At 41.9% G+C, this 15,143-nt stretch overlaps 1 protein-coding gene across 1 annotated transcript in view; it reads left to right on the forward strand.

Moving 5' to 3' along the window:
- Positions 1-15,143, forward strand: part of LOC130129504 (disco-interacting protein 2 homolog C-like) — a 76,502-nt gene that overhangs the window by 2,724 nt on the left and 58,635 nt on the right. Inside the window, exons 2-4 of the mRNA XM_056299052.1 lie at positions 7,918-7,989; positions 8,629-8,733; positions 9,870-9,995. Coding sequence (XP_056155027.1) covers positions 7,918-7,989; positions 8,629-8,733; positions 9,870-9,995 — 303 coding nt within the window. The remainder of the gene's footprint in view (positions 1-7,917; positions 7,990-8,628; positions 8,734-9,869; positions 9,996-15,143) is intronic.

The following is a 15,143-nucleotide window of genomic DNA, read 5'->3' on the forward strand; positions in this document are numbered from 1 at the left end:
CTGGTTGTACTTCACTAGAGTTGATGTTGACAATGCTCATTGCCACAAGGGCAACAAGTCTTTTGCATGTAAGGGCAGAAACACAAGCAGTCTTTCGAAACAACAAATACAGACGGAGAAATGCACGGTTTTCATCTGCCTAGCTCGTAGTTCATCTCTCGTTGGCCCTTTCACCTCAGGTACCCTATGTATGCTAGCAGCCTGGAGCCCACACGGAGTTAACTAATTTATACAAACATGGGTTAATGATGAAAAGTAACGCTCTGTCCAGACATGAGAAAATGAAGCCATGTTAATTCTGTTCTGAATTTGTTTTGATTTTTCTCTTAAAAAATAAAAAAAAGAACTGATAAGAGTACTGTTAAAGTACCAGATCGATAAGCAGTATCAGTAAGAATAGTAGCACCGTTAAAATCTGAATGATACTCTACCCTATTTGTGTGTGCGTTTGTGGATGCTTGTTTGTGTGTGTTCATGGATGTGTTTGTGTGTAGGTTTGTGTTGTGTGAGTGCATACGTGCATTTTCAGAAATGTTTGCTTGAGTGTATATGTGTTTGTAGAAATGTCTTTGTGTGTTGTGTATGTGCAAGTACGTGTGTTTGAGTGTGTGTAAATGTAGACAATGTGTGGTTGTTTGTTTGTGTGTGTGTTTTCAACTAACAGTACTGCCAGAGACGTTGGTGGATCGCAGTTGAGCAGTCTGCCAAACCCTCTGACAGTGTGATGGACGTGTGTGTGTGTGTGTGTGTGTGTGTGTGTGTGAATGCATGCATGTTGTCATTTCAAGGTAAGAATGAGTCAAGTGGATAATGATGAATAGATGGGCACTGAGGCTTCACACTAGTTTAACTCAGTGTAGCGAGGGAGCAAAAACTGACCTGAAGCTGATCTGAGGTCAGTTTTGGAAGTGCGACAGTTGATAGATTATCAAGGGTTTCAACTTGAGAATTGTCGTTCCAAACTGATTTATCCATTATTTGGACGTAGAAAAATGACAGATGTGTCTTCAATGCTATTGCTGGTCTGAAAGAAAACTTTTGTTTGTTTAGTAACAAAATGTATCAACTAACAGATGTCTGCTTACAAACTGGCATCATTTTTACAGCGTAGATCAACTCTGTTTTTTAACGCAGTGCGGTCCGTTCCATGATTCTCTCTGAAAACTGATGGATAAGGTTTTAGGGAGAGTCATCCATCTCTCGATCCTGTAGAGAGATAAGCTTGTATTTTTTAATTTTTTTAATTTAATTTGAATTTTTTATTACTTTTATTGATCCCCGTGGGGAAATTCTTCTTCTGCATTTAACCCATCCTAGCTGTGTAGCTAGGAGCAGTGGGCAGCCTCCGTGCAGCGCTCGGGGACCAACTCCAGTTCGTCTTGTCATGCCTCGGTCAGGGGCACCGACAGGAGTATTAACCCTAAATGTCTTTTTGATGGTGGGGGGAAAACGGAGCACTCGGAGAAAACCCATGCAGACACAGGGAGAACATGCAAACTCCACACAGAAAGGACCTTGGGTGACACCCCCCCCCCCCAAGTTTGGACAACCCTGGGGTTCGAACCTAGGACCTTCTTGCTTTGAGGCGACAGTGCTAACCACTGCGCCACTGTGCCGTCCCCCTCATTAAGTAAACTCAGCAATCAGTGGGGCCCTATGAGGTGATCCTCTTCCAATTCCCTCGCTCAGTTGAGGCGTTGAGGCTTTGTTTTCAGGCATTCTTCAGGAGTGTTTGCCTGACACTCTTACTCAGAGCAGGATCTTTTATGTCTCACACAAGGACGCTTGGTTGTCACCAAACAAGTTGACCATCGCCGGGGATGGAGCACACGACCTGTACGGTACAGTACGGTATGGTGTCTTTAAGCTGCTAGACATCCCTGCTTGGAGATGACTAGCAGTGGTAACAGGGGTAAGAGTCATGGGATGGGAAAATAGCCAGGTGGTAACATTAACAGAAACACATCTGGTATATCATGGTGTATTTGTTTTGCCATGTATGTTTCTCTTCCTTTGAACTGCGACATGTTTTACACCACCTCAAATGTAGTTGAAACTGAATACTGCGGGGCTTCTTGGAGGCCGTTGAGATCAGTGAAAGATGTTTCATGTGAAACTTGTTCAGGGGCGTTCAAAGAGTATGCTGGTTTAACATGAGAGATCATTATCTCATTCAGATTAAATCTGTGAAGTGCTCTCACATGAAAAAGGTTTTATTTGAGCGCAACATATCCCAAAATTGAAATTATTCTTTCCTTTTTCAAGTGAAGAAATTTCTTTTTAAAAGGATAATTTCAAATTTGGTCTGAACTGAGTTGTTGAATTAGGGCAGAAGTTGGTCTGGTGAGACTGCAGTCTAGAATCTTTCCAAAATATGGCCCCGCATATACTAGAGCCATATATATTCAGCCTGTTGTGGTTTGGAAATTGCAGTCCTCGATATTGCAATTTTAAAATTCCTTCCATTAACTGTCCAAGCCCAGCAAGCGCTTGTACCCACACACGTATGGCTAAGCGTTTCTCCCCTCAAGCAAGCCACTCCTAATCAGTCTGTGGGTGGATCTCCCAGCCTCGTCTTGCTGCTACTTCAAGGCCTCCCATTGAAGAAAGACCCACTGGCCAATCACTGACCAGCTTGCTAGTAGGTTTTTGCAGAATTATCAGACATCATCAGAGTGATCAATCTAATCTCAAGATCTAAAAGATATCTCCGGACAACTGAGGATGTCTGAAAGAGGAATGAGATGGTTTCAAATTTGTTGTGTAATTTATTTCAAGTGGAATAAGATAAAACTCAGTACTAGATGAAATCTCTATGAAACACTTGTTTCTTAAAGAAGTGTCAGTTCAGAATGCCCTCTGAAGATGCAGGCGTACCAGGGTCAACCATGTGTTTGCCTGTACAGTGCATGACACTTGGCTGCCTTTGTCCCGGTGCATGATCTGTGTCTCTGTATGTGTGTGTGTGTGTGTTTGTGTGTGTGTGTGTGTGTGTGTGTGTGTCTCTCTCTCTCTCTCTCTCTCTCTCTCTCTCTCTCTCTCTCTCTCTCTCTCTCTCTCTCTCTCTCTCTCTCTCTCTCTCTGCTATATATATGCTATATATATGCTATATATATGCTATATATGCTATATATGCTATATATACGCTATATATATGCTATATATGCTATATATATGCTATATATATGCTATATATATATATGCTATATATATATATATATATATATATATATATATATATATATATATATATGCTATATATATAGCATTCCCCCCCCCGGAAACCGTCAATGGTGTTGATAAAAAGTGCTCAACAAACGAGGAGCGGAATATATATATATATATATATATATATGCCATATATATATGCCATATATATATATATGCCATATATATGCCATATATATGCCATGTATATGCCATATGCTATATATATATGCCATATATATATATATATATATGCTATATATATAGCATTTTTTCCCCCGGAAACCGTCAATGGTGTTGATAAAAAGTGCTCAACAAACGAGGAGCGGAATATATATATATATATATATGCCATATATATATATGCCATATATATATATATGGCATATATATATGCCATATATATGCCATATATATGCCATATGCTATATATATGCCATATATATATATGCTATATATATAGCATTTTTTCCCCCCGGAAACCGTCAATGGTGTTGATAAAAAGTGCTCAACAAACGAGGAGCGGAATACACACACACACACACACAGACATGTGTTTGTTTGTCTGAGAGAGACTGTTAAGTATGACTGCATATGATGCATGTGCACATGTGCCCTGTGGCTGAGCTTTGGATGCATGCATGTAGTGGCACTGGACACTCAACAATCCACACGGGTCCCTGCATGTGAGTGTGACAGCCCCAGGTCCCAAAGCATGACGCATTCTTTACATGTGGTCCGTGTGTGTGTGCGTGTGTGTGTGTGTGTGTGTGTGTGTGTGTGTGTGTGTGTGTGTGTGTGTGTGTGTGTGAGTGAGTGAGTGCACGCGCTTGCACGCACATGCGTGCGTGTGTCATTGCGTATGCCTGCCGGTGGGGTAGATTTGCTTACCATTGGGGCTTTGTGGGCAGAATGGTGGATTACAGCCATCTGATAAGGAAGAGAACGAGGGATGAAGGTAGAGATCAAACAACACAGGATGTGTAGAAAACCCAGCTAGAATCCACTTGGTCATAGAGACTCAAAAAAACTATGCTAAAAAATTACACGCAAACCAATATCCTATTTGCTCATTTCTATCACTGGCACAGTCAAGGCAATAGCTTATCCCTGATCATCCAGATCATGAGGGCTTTTGTAGCTGCTCATTTTAATGGCTGCTACCAGGTAGATTTTTCTAGAGAAAAACGATGCGGATCATAGTGTTTTACATCTACACCAAAGCAGCCAAATGCAGAAGAAGAAGGCAGGTAGCGGTGAGTTTGAGGAGGAAATGAGGTAGTTGTGGCTAACAAGTAGATATGGCAGAATGAGCTTGTAGAAGACCTTTACCAACAGATACGACATCATCAGTAGTAAAACCCTGGGGAGCTTTGTTAGGTGATGAGTAAGATTGGACTGCTTTAATAACTATAAACTATAGCTTTGACAAATGCTGTTTGTGCTGCCGGATAGATTGATTGATTGATTCACTGATTCATCGATTTATTGATTGATCGGCAGGCAGGCAGGCAGGCAGATACATAGATAAGCAGGTAGAGAGACATTATTGGTTGACATGAAGAGGTTAAAATCCACTTGATGCTGTTTTGCAGTCAAGTGTTTGGGAAGAGTGGCGTCCGTATTTTTTATGTCTGTGTGTACTTGTTTGTGTGTGTGTGTGTGTTCGCTCCAAATAGATGGGGTGGAGACCTTCACTGACACACACACACATCCAAACACATACATGTGCTGACAGAGAGGGCATTTCTGCATTGGCCTCCCAAACAGTCAGCCAACACTTGCTCTTTAAAGACAACTATGGAAGAAAGAACTGGGTTTGTAATATTTTTACATCTAAAGATTCACACGGGATCCACAGGCTCCTTATGAACCTGTTGAAATGTGTCTTTAAGGGGGTGGTGTGTTTTGCGCAGTTTTTTTCCCAGTGCTGTGAGGTAGATCTTCGGGTTAGTTGATCCAGTCGGCCAGAAAAACTCAAGCCTTACATGGCTGGCTTCCATTGATTCCCACTCAGTCCAGTGCCGTTAAATCGGCTGAATTTCATGTATGAAGGGGAAAAGAAGGGTGGGGGGGACAGAATAAAGTAATTAGGCTGCCAATACAAGCTCTGGTATGCTTGGTGCCTGCCAGCCTGCTCGGTATGCACACACACACACACACACACACACACACACAGTAATTCACACAGGCAGACACAGATATAAGTAAACTCACACATGTATTGGTAGGTATCATTAGCTTACTTCTCAGATCTGATGCTGAAAATCCAAGATGGCCGCCAGGCCTTCTCCAGGAGAACGGTTGCTAGGCAACTCCCTCCTTGCTCTTCTGCGCTGAGAGTGGAAGATGGCGTCTCCCTGTGGACCGTGTGTGTGTGCTTGTATGTAAGTGCGTGTGAAAAAGAGAGAGAGACGGAGAAGAACCAGGAATGTTGTCAGGCTGCGGTTGATCCACAGAGAGGCCTCATTGTCATAACTCACACTCACTCTCTCTCTTTCACTCTCTTTTACACACACACACACACACACACACACACACACACACACACACACACACACACACACACACACACACACACACACACACACACACACACACACACACACACACACACACACCGTATTCCATCCAGCACAGCACAGATGAGCAGATTGGACCCAGATGTTCTGGCCATTCTCCATGGTCAGATTGTGAAATACATACTCTTCTCTTTCTCTGTGTTTTTATCTATCTTACCTATGTAGCTATCTAGCTATCTGTGTATGTGAATTTGCATGGGTTCTGCTTTCTGCAGTGTCTTGTTCCAGAATATGGATATCTGATACTCGTTCACTCCGAACAGCCATGTTCCCATTCTGTCCTACTTCCCCCTGTTTTCTTACCATCTCATTTGGTTTCTGAAGACACACCCACCCTCCTGGCCCCTCAGGAGACCTGCTTCTGCCTCCGCTGGTCGCACTCTGCACATTCATTAATGCATGAGTTGCACATTATTGGGAAAAAAAATCACATTGTGATTTTTTTTTTCCTTTCAGGCTGACTTGTCATTGCAGTATGACTTGTGGACTCAGCTCTTCTGCCTCATTTTTTTCCAGCACTTTAGAGATATTTAGAAAAAAGTGTGTGTGTGGGGGTGGGGGGGCAGAAAAAAAGATGTTAATGTTAAAACTTTCGCTGAGTTGGGATACAATCAAAAGTTTAGTATGGTGTGTTACATGTGTCGCAGGCCAGGGAATTCGCCATAGAATCAGGTACTTGTTTAGGAAGCCTCCGGAAACACATTTTCCCTCTTAGAAATACTCCCTTAGAAATACTCACTGCATTGTGTAATCTGAAAAATCCTCCAGTGTTCTCTCAATTTTCTTTCAATTAACTGTGCAGGCCTAATACGCGTGTCTGTGACTGTGTGTCTGTGTGTGTGTACGCGTATGTGTGTGTTTGTGCGTGCAGGATGTAGATACATGACAGTGTATGCTTGCCCCCAAGCAATACATTCCAAAACTATGATTACATGTTCTTAGTCTTGATAAAATGCTTCCTTGAGGCTTCATACTAAAAAAAAAAAGACCTCAATAAGGCGTGTGTTCCTGCATTGAATTGTAATGTCTCATTTTTCGTGAAAGTAGTGAGCAGTTTTGCCGATGGGGTGCGGTAACTTTAGTTCGAACCAATGTTGTCGTGCCTCTTGGTTTTATGAAAGAAGCGAGACTGTCTTTAAAACAAGACTTTCGGATCGATCCACTTGTTGCAAGATGTTTTAACTTCATTCAAGAAAATGGCGGAAACAAGTTGATTTGGCTTTGGAAACGAACAACATTATCTTGTACAAGATTACCTATCTTGTTACTGTCGTCACTTCCTTTTTATGCTCATCACATCACATTTCTAAACTAATGAACCGCCTTTTTTTGGGTCCCTGATTGATATCTGTCTGCATTGGATTCGACTCAGATTTCCTGTTGCGAGGATGCCAAATGTCTCTCTGGCAATTAAAAGAGAATCAATAATTAGCAAATTGACCCAAGCCAGTTTAGCAGTGTTTAATGGGGACAAGTGAGGAGATATTAGCTTGTATTTGCCCTGCTGTGACATCCCCAGGGTGACATGATTAACGAATGGAGAGAAAGTGTGTGTCTATGGGGGGGGGGGGGCTCAGTAGTCGCCTAGCCAGCGAAATCTCCCCGAGGGTCTTAGTGAGCTTCTCCGTAGCCGGCCCTGCACACTGACCTCCATCTCTGTTGGTCTTGTCTGTTTCTCCTCCACTCCAAGCCAGTCAGTGGGCGTTTTTCTTTTTTACAGTAAATGTACAGGAATTTGTTCTGCTACCAGCTTACCGACAGCTGACACAATGACACAAGTTAGCCTACGCACTGACATAGAGGCCAGAGGGAGAACAGGAACTGACCTACAGTATGAGAGGCCGGGGACACCGTGAGTAGGATAGACAGAAAAGTAGATATATCAGTCCATTCAGCATGCTGTCTACTTCTCTCTTTCTGTCTCGCTCTCTTTGTTCCATGTTGCACCACTGTCACTCTCACCATCATTCTCTCTCTCTCTCTCTCTCTCTCTTGCTCTCTCTCTCTCTCTTGCTGTCTCTACCTCACTCCCTCACTCATGTACTCACCCTTTCTCTTTCTCTATCTCTCTCTCTCCCTCTCTCTCTCCCGTTCTCCCTCTTTCTCCCTCTCTCTCTCTCTCTTACAGGCGACATCACTCAGAAGGGTTATGAGAAGAAGAGGTCCAAGCTGATCAGGGCCTATGTCCCACATGCTGGAGGTAACCTAGCAACCTCTGAACAACGCCCCCCCCTGCGCTTTCAGAGTGCCCCTCATCCCTGACTAAATTATTCCCATTCTATTACTAGACTATCAATCTGGTGTCATGACAAATACAGTCGTGATCATACTATACTCTATTCCAAAGATTTATTCTCCCAGATCCACCATTAACTAATGTAGGTTAAGACTCCCCTAGTGCTCAGCTTGGGCCTGCTCCTCTTGGTGTACAGTGTTAGCCTTAGTAGCTCGCCAGCTTCCCATGATCCTCAGCCTCACCACCATAAAAACAGGGAGAGAGAGAGAGAGTCATCTCTCTTTAGAACTGGGTGTGTAATGTGTGACCTGTGTCTTTGCCATGCACTTAAGGGTTATGGGATGAAAGAAGAAGCAACAAAGTTATTACATTACATATGTTATTGATATAAGATGTACTTTTTTCATTTTTGGCAATGAAATTTCTGTCAAATCATCTCCATCTTCATTTTGGGCCAAAATATGACTCTTTTTGTTTTTGCACTGTATCAATGGCTTTTGTGAACTTGTGTTCGTGTGTGTGTGTGTGTGTGTGTGTGTGTGTGTGTGTGTGTGTGTGTGTGTGTGTGTGTGTGTGTGTGCCCCTGTCTGTCTCTCTGTGAAGGTATGGAAGGGTCCATGTCTCACAGGCCTCACCTCGGCCCACCTGCTGCTGCTCGCTTCCATAGGCGACGCACCTCTGGCACACGAGATGAGCGCTACAGATCAGGTACTGCACGTTGACCTTTAACCAGCACTAAAACACATGCAGTGTGTTTTGAACAAGTCCTGGAAAACATGGCATACTTGAATTTCATGACCCTTGGGTTTTAAAATATTTTGGAATTTATTAAAAAGTCATGTAAACAAAAGCACTCCAGTCACAAAACATACATGACAGCATATTTTTTGTAGTTTAGATCAGCTGTCGTTTCAGGTATTGATTCTGGAAAATAAATAGGCTTATCAAAGGGATATAGCCCAAGTGACAATTTTGTTGCCCTGACTATGTCAACATATGTTGACCACAATCTGGAAAGCTCTGGAAAAAGTATGGAAATATGAAAAATAATCTCCATTGGTTTCATTCCAAAATGGAACTCTGTTCAGTAATGTCATCATACCAACGTTATGGGTTTTCCTGGGCGACGCGATAACTTATGAGCTTCTATTTTACTATAAGCAAAACTCCTATTTTACTGTAATTCATGATTTTAAGTAAATATGTCAATTGCTAATGGGATGTCTGTTTTCAAAGAATTCAGTGTTTACATGATACAAGAAGTACTGATTCAATGACATTGAGTCAGTTATCTTACCCTTAACCAAAACTTAGACTTATAAGAATCAGAATCCATAGTGATCAGTCATAGTATATGCTATCTGGAGGAATCCTCTGTAAAGTGCCCCTTTTACCATAGTTGCAATCATTTTCAGTAAAGGTACCCCTGGAGGGAATGGATCGCCTAACCCTGTCAGTATCAGAATCAGAATCAGAATACTTTATTCGTTCCTGAGGGGAAATTGGGAAATTGGGTATCAGTGCTATACTCTATTAATTGAGCTAAACAGGATACTCTGAGTTTTCTCAGCAAGTAGACTTCAAGGAGATGTGTGGTTCCTATTTAACAGAGGTGGCATTTTCCATATATCCTCAGTGATTATTTCAATATGTCTCTGTTCTGGTTCTGTGGAGTCCACTGCTCTTTGGTCCAACTGCTGAGGAGTGAACTCCATCACACACAGCAGAAGACAGCTTTATCTGTTGTTCTCAGCTCAGAATTAAGACAAGGCAGTCATGACCTTTGACAGTTCCGCTCTGGCTAATGCTAAATAGCTGCTCTCTCTCTTGCTCCCTCTCTCTAGATGTTCACACTGAAGCAGTACAGGCCGTGTTGGCAAGGCATGTAGAGAGGAAGGTTGCGGTGCCCATGCCCTCCAAACGACGATCTCTGGTAGTACAGACCTCAATGGATGCATACACACCCCCAGGTGAGACACCCATACCACATACACACACACAAACTCATCCACATTTACAGACGCATGTGCACACATCTGCTTAAACACACACACACACACACACACACACACACACACACACACACACACACACACACACACACACACACATACACACAGATAAACATACTCACATAAATAGACACACAAACACACTCATACAAACACACAGAGATTCACACACTACATATATACGCACACACCCTCACACACACAAACAGTGGCCATCTCAAATGAACTCTATTATGTAAATCCCAGATTTTGACCCCACACTGTCTGCTTTAACCAAACAGATTATGTTGTAATGCTCATTCATATCCGTGCTACTCAGCTAGGATTTGTACTAATGGACACAGTTATTTCACCAACAAATTTTTTTTTTACAAAATTCCAACACAGTAACTCCTGAACAATTGATAATACCACAGCGAATACTATGATTTTCTACTGGGTCTTATATAGAGACCAGGAATATTTTCATAAACAGTTATCAAACAAGAAAGTGATTACAAAAAAAACAAAAATCATATTCACTGTGACCATAAAATTACTCTTGTGATGGTAATAAGTGATAGTGTTGTTTGCCCTGACCTGTTACTTCAAGACACTCACACTTAATAAAACAAGACTAAGTCAAAAGCTAGTATATGGCTTGACTATGTGTGGTCAGTGTTCGAAATTGTGGCCAGTTTGTTACAGAGATAGTCAGTAGTAGTATCTGTAATGTGAATTCTTGGATTCATCTGCAATTTTCTGTAGTGGCCCCAGTGAAATTTGTTGTTAAAGTGTACTGAAGTTGCATATCACATGATGTAGTTAAGCCATGTTCAAGTAAAAGAAGAAGGTTATAAATGCAGTTGCAAGAACAATACTTTCCACTCATATCTTGGGATGTTTGATTTGATAGAGAACTTAATTTAATTGTAAGTATAACTATTCTAATTATCTGTTAAATCCCCCTCCTCTTTGATCTGTCTGTGGATGGCTCTCTTTTTTTCTAAGACTCACTCTGTATTGACAGGCTAATTCACAAAGAATTGATTGCAGCTGCTGATAGCACCATGAATTGCACATCACTTGCATCACATGCCCCGTCTCAAGGTCTGATTCGCAAAAGATATTGCGCTAATGATATTACAGCGCAAACACGTCCATAAAATTTGCAGCTGAGTGCAATTTGCCCTTGTTTTGTGTCTGATTGCAATTATCCATATGGGAAAGTATAAATGCTGGCTTTGCACCAAGAACACAGTTGGCAGGCTCAGTGTCATCCTTGATGTTATCCTGGCAACCTGTATCTGCGAATGATTTCGGTGTCAATTAAATCAAAAAGTGATATGCTCCTTTGAAATATCTGCTCATGAGCACACCTGGCACATGACAATGCCTTCGCCTGGCTACAATCACTGCTGCCATGACCACTGGAAAGTCTGGGTGTGACACCTCTTATAAATGTGCTTCGGTTACCAACAACTCTGAAGACACTAATAATTTACACTAACTGCGTGTGGCTATTAGCGCTGGTGTTGGTGAATTGGACTTTTTTTTTTCTTCAATGAGGCTCATTTGCATAAAAAGGGGCCAATCTTATGTCAAATGTATGACTATTACCTAATTTAATGCAAATAGCAATGGTGCAAATAGCACCGGAGCACCGACATGCTATTTGCATGGCAGTGCGGTTAGGGGTGCATTTAACGCTTTGTGGTTGTTCTGAGAATTACACGGTTTCTTTTTGTCTTATTCGTGCAGGTTTAACGGCGGCAAAAGCCGCGGTGAATTTGCCAGCAAGTGTTTTGTCAAAGTGTTGGTTATTTGGGGCACTTTAACTGTGCGCTCCCCCTCATGCGTCTCAGTGCTCGGCCGACTGATAGTGTTCCAGCAGCCCAATTGTGTCAAACATGATCACTGACTCAGTTAGTCAGCGACATTCACGTTTGTATGGCTGGTCCAATGGCCAGTCCAGCCAATAAACACGTTACCTTTGCTAACCATTAATTTGCTTGACATTTGAGATTGAAACTTACGTGGACTTGCCGTCCAGTGTATGAGTGATTATGCTGTTTTGAATTTTCATATTTTTTTAATTTGTAAACAAAAATTTGGTGAACACGAGTCCTAGCATTTTCACCATAGGCTGCCCCAGGAAGAATCACACCCTCAACCCAAGATCTAGTAATGGCTAGTGCTTTAGTGCCTTGCTCGACCATTGAGCTACACATGGAATGGAACATTTGACCCTGGTAATGATAGGGACTCATTGAGTTAAAGTGTCTGTAAGCGATTTCAATTTAAAACACATTTTATAAAATTTGGTCAAACCCTTTCTAAATCATGACAGCTATCAAGTAGATGCCCTGAGAAAAAAAATCCGGTCTCTAAGGCTGCCTCTAAGGCTCTGTAAATGGAGACAGAAAATTGTCTCTGTACCCGCTCCTTATCAGCTAATCAGGAGAATTCTTTGCAAGCCGGTGTCTCCATTGGCCCCTACTTGCTGCCAAACAGTTGTGCATTCATAGAGGCTCTTGGGCAGAAGTGAGGGGGCGGATTCTTTTGCAGGATGTTTTCAGATTATTGTTACCGTTTGGTAACTTCCACCCAAGATCTCTTGACCCCGCTTTAAAGGAATCAAACCCCTAACTATGTTGATAGTGTCACACTTAGTGTGGGCTAAGCTGTACTTCATGTGACAGTGTTGTATCAACTTACTGTGCCAACCCTGTATTTGTATAGATTTACCATTTTTAGGCATTTAGCTAATGCCCCCATTTAGAAAAAAAACACGTATAAAAAATTCAATATTTAACCATTTGTATTTAACAATAAAAATATTTAATGGTTAGATCACCGACATTACAATCAAATGGGAGTTAGCTGGTCAAGCCCCCTGACTGAACTCTGCTGTGCTGACCTCGGTAAAAAACTCAGCCCATCTTGAGTCTGCTGTAGGTGTTTGTGGTGCAGGGAGGAGGGAGCAAAGTTTCCTATTAGGCTGGGTTGTGGTCTGTTTAAGGTTAGGATGGGGTTGGTTTGGTATGAGGTCTTTTCTGGTTGAACTTAATAACGGTTACTGACCCTCCCGAGACCTGGCCATTTGTTTGTAGACCAAAGAACTATTTGAGCAAATGGATTCAAGCTGTTTGTCCTCTCAGACACAGCCTATAGCTGATATTTGGGGAACTTTGTGTATCTCGGCCACTGGATGTCAAGCCATATATATATATATATATATATATATATATATATATATATATACACACACACATATATATACATATATATACATATATATACATATATATATATATACATACATACACACACACACACACAGTACAGGGCCCATGTATACAGTACAGATTGACGGTTTCAGACAAAAACGCGATATATATACAAACATACACACACATACACATATATATATAATTTTTTTTAATTTATTTATTTTTTGTCCGAAACCGTCAATGGTGTTGAGTGCTCGACTAATGAGGAGCGGAATATCAACACGGATACAGGGCACGGATTTCGTACGTTTCGCACTCATCAGCAGCTGATGAGTGCGAAATGCACAAAACAGGCCTGTACTGCTATGCATTAAAATCTTTCTGTATATATGTATATATATATGCATGTATAATTACAGACGCACTAAACGGGCCTGTACCGCTATGCATTACAACTTTTTTTCCTGCATCTGTATTGATATTCTGCTCCTCATTAGTTGAGCACTTATAACACCATTGACGGGTTCGGAAAAAACACTATATATGTATATATATGTGTGTGTGTGTGTATATATATATATATATATATATATATATATAGAGAGAGAGAGAGAGAGAGAGAGAGAGAGAGAGAGACCAGTTAAATCTCAGAGGCCTTTACATTCACATTACATTCACACTATATTCTCCAAAACAGGTAAATACAGTAAATGACAATGTACGGTAATGACAGTGTATGTCCTGAAACAGGAGAGAGAGAGAATGCCTTTTAGTTAGCACAATCCAAAATGGTGCCAGGCCACTGAAAACCAATGAGCTATGGCTTACTGCCCCATTTTCAGCCGTTACATTATTTAATTGAGACAATGAATCATAAAACCACGGGTAGGATCAAATCTATATTTTATAGTTGGATTATAAAAATGACAACTGAGCAGATGCACTCAATAAGTCATTTTCATACTTTTGTCTGCGTTAGTTTTACATCATTGTTATGCTCGGTGGAGAATTAGCCACAGAGGCTCTCAGCCACTCCCAGCTCTCTGAATTGGTCTGAGCTGTGGATGTTGTAGGTGACAGTTCATCAGAAAGCTGCTCAAGTACATCTAGCGGCAGTGAATGACCCTCTTTAAGATCTGACGATGTGTAGCTTGGACTTGTGGTTTTCATCTTGGGCTTCGGAACCCACACTGTTTTCTTACTTGACAGTTAGTTTGACACGTTCATCTAGCTTTAAATCAGCCTCCAGATAGAAGAATAGGTAGGTTTGATGTTTCTCCTCTTCACATGTAATGGCAAGTCATCAACAGGGACTGGTTTCATGAACCTTGTTTATAGAGTAGACTCTTATTGTTTTGTTACATGAAGGCTTTTTTCCTGATGTGAACATGTAATTTGTAAGATTATACATCGTTTTCTTGTAGAGTTTTTGTACATTTGTATGTGGCTCTTTTGCTGTATGTGTGGTTTATCTTAGGTTGATATTACAAGGGGGGGTTGTCTGGGTAGTGTAGTGGTCTATTCCATTGCCTACCAACATGGGGATCGCCGGTTCCAATCCCTGTGTTACCTCCGGCTTGGTTGGGCGTCCCTACAAACACAATTGGCCGTGTCTGCAGGTGGGAAGCTGGATGTGGTTGTGTGTCCTGGTTGCTGCACTAACGCCTCCTCTGGTCGGTCGAGATGCCTGTTCGGGGGAGATGGGGAACTGGGGGGAATAGCGTGATCCTCCCACGCACTACGTCCCCCTGGCGAAACGCCTCACTGTCAGGTGAAAATAAGTGGCTGGCGACTCCACATGTATTGGAGGAGGCACGTGGTAGCCTGCAGTCCTCCCCGGATCGGCAGAGGGGGTGGAGCAGCAACCGGGACAGCTTGGAAGAGTGGGGTAATT

This window comes from Lampris incognitus, chromosome 19 (assembly GCF_029633865.1).
Source record: "Lampris incognitus isolate fLamInc1 chromosome 19, fLamInc1.hap2, whole genome shotgun sequence".
Taxonomy (NCBI): domain Eukaryota; kingdom Metazoa; phylum Chordata; class Actinopteri; order Lampriformes; family Lampridae; genus Lampris; species Lampris incognitus.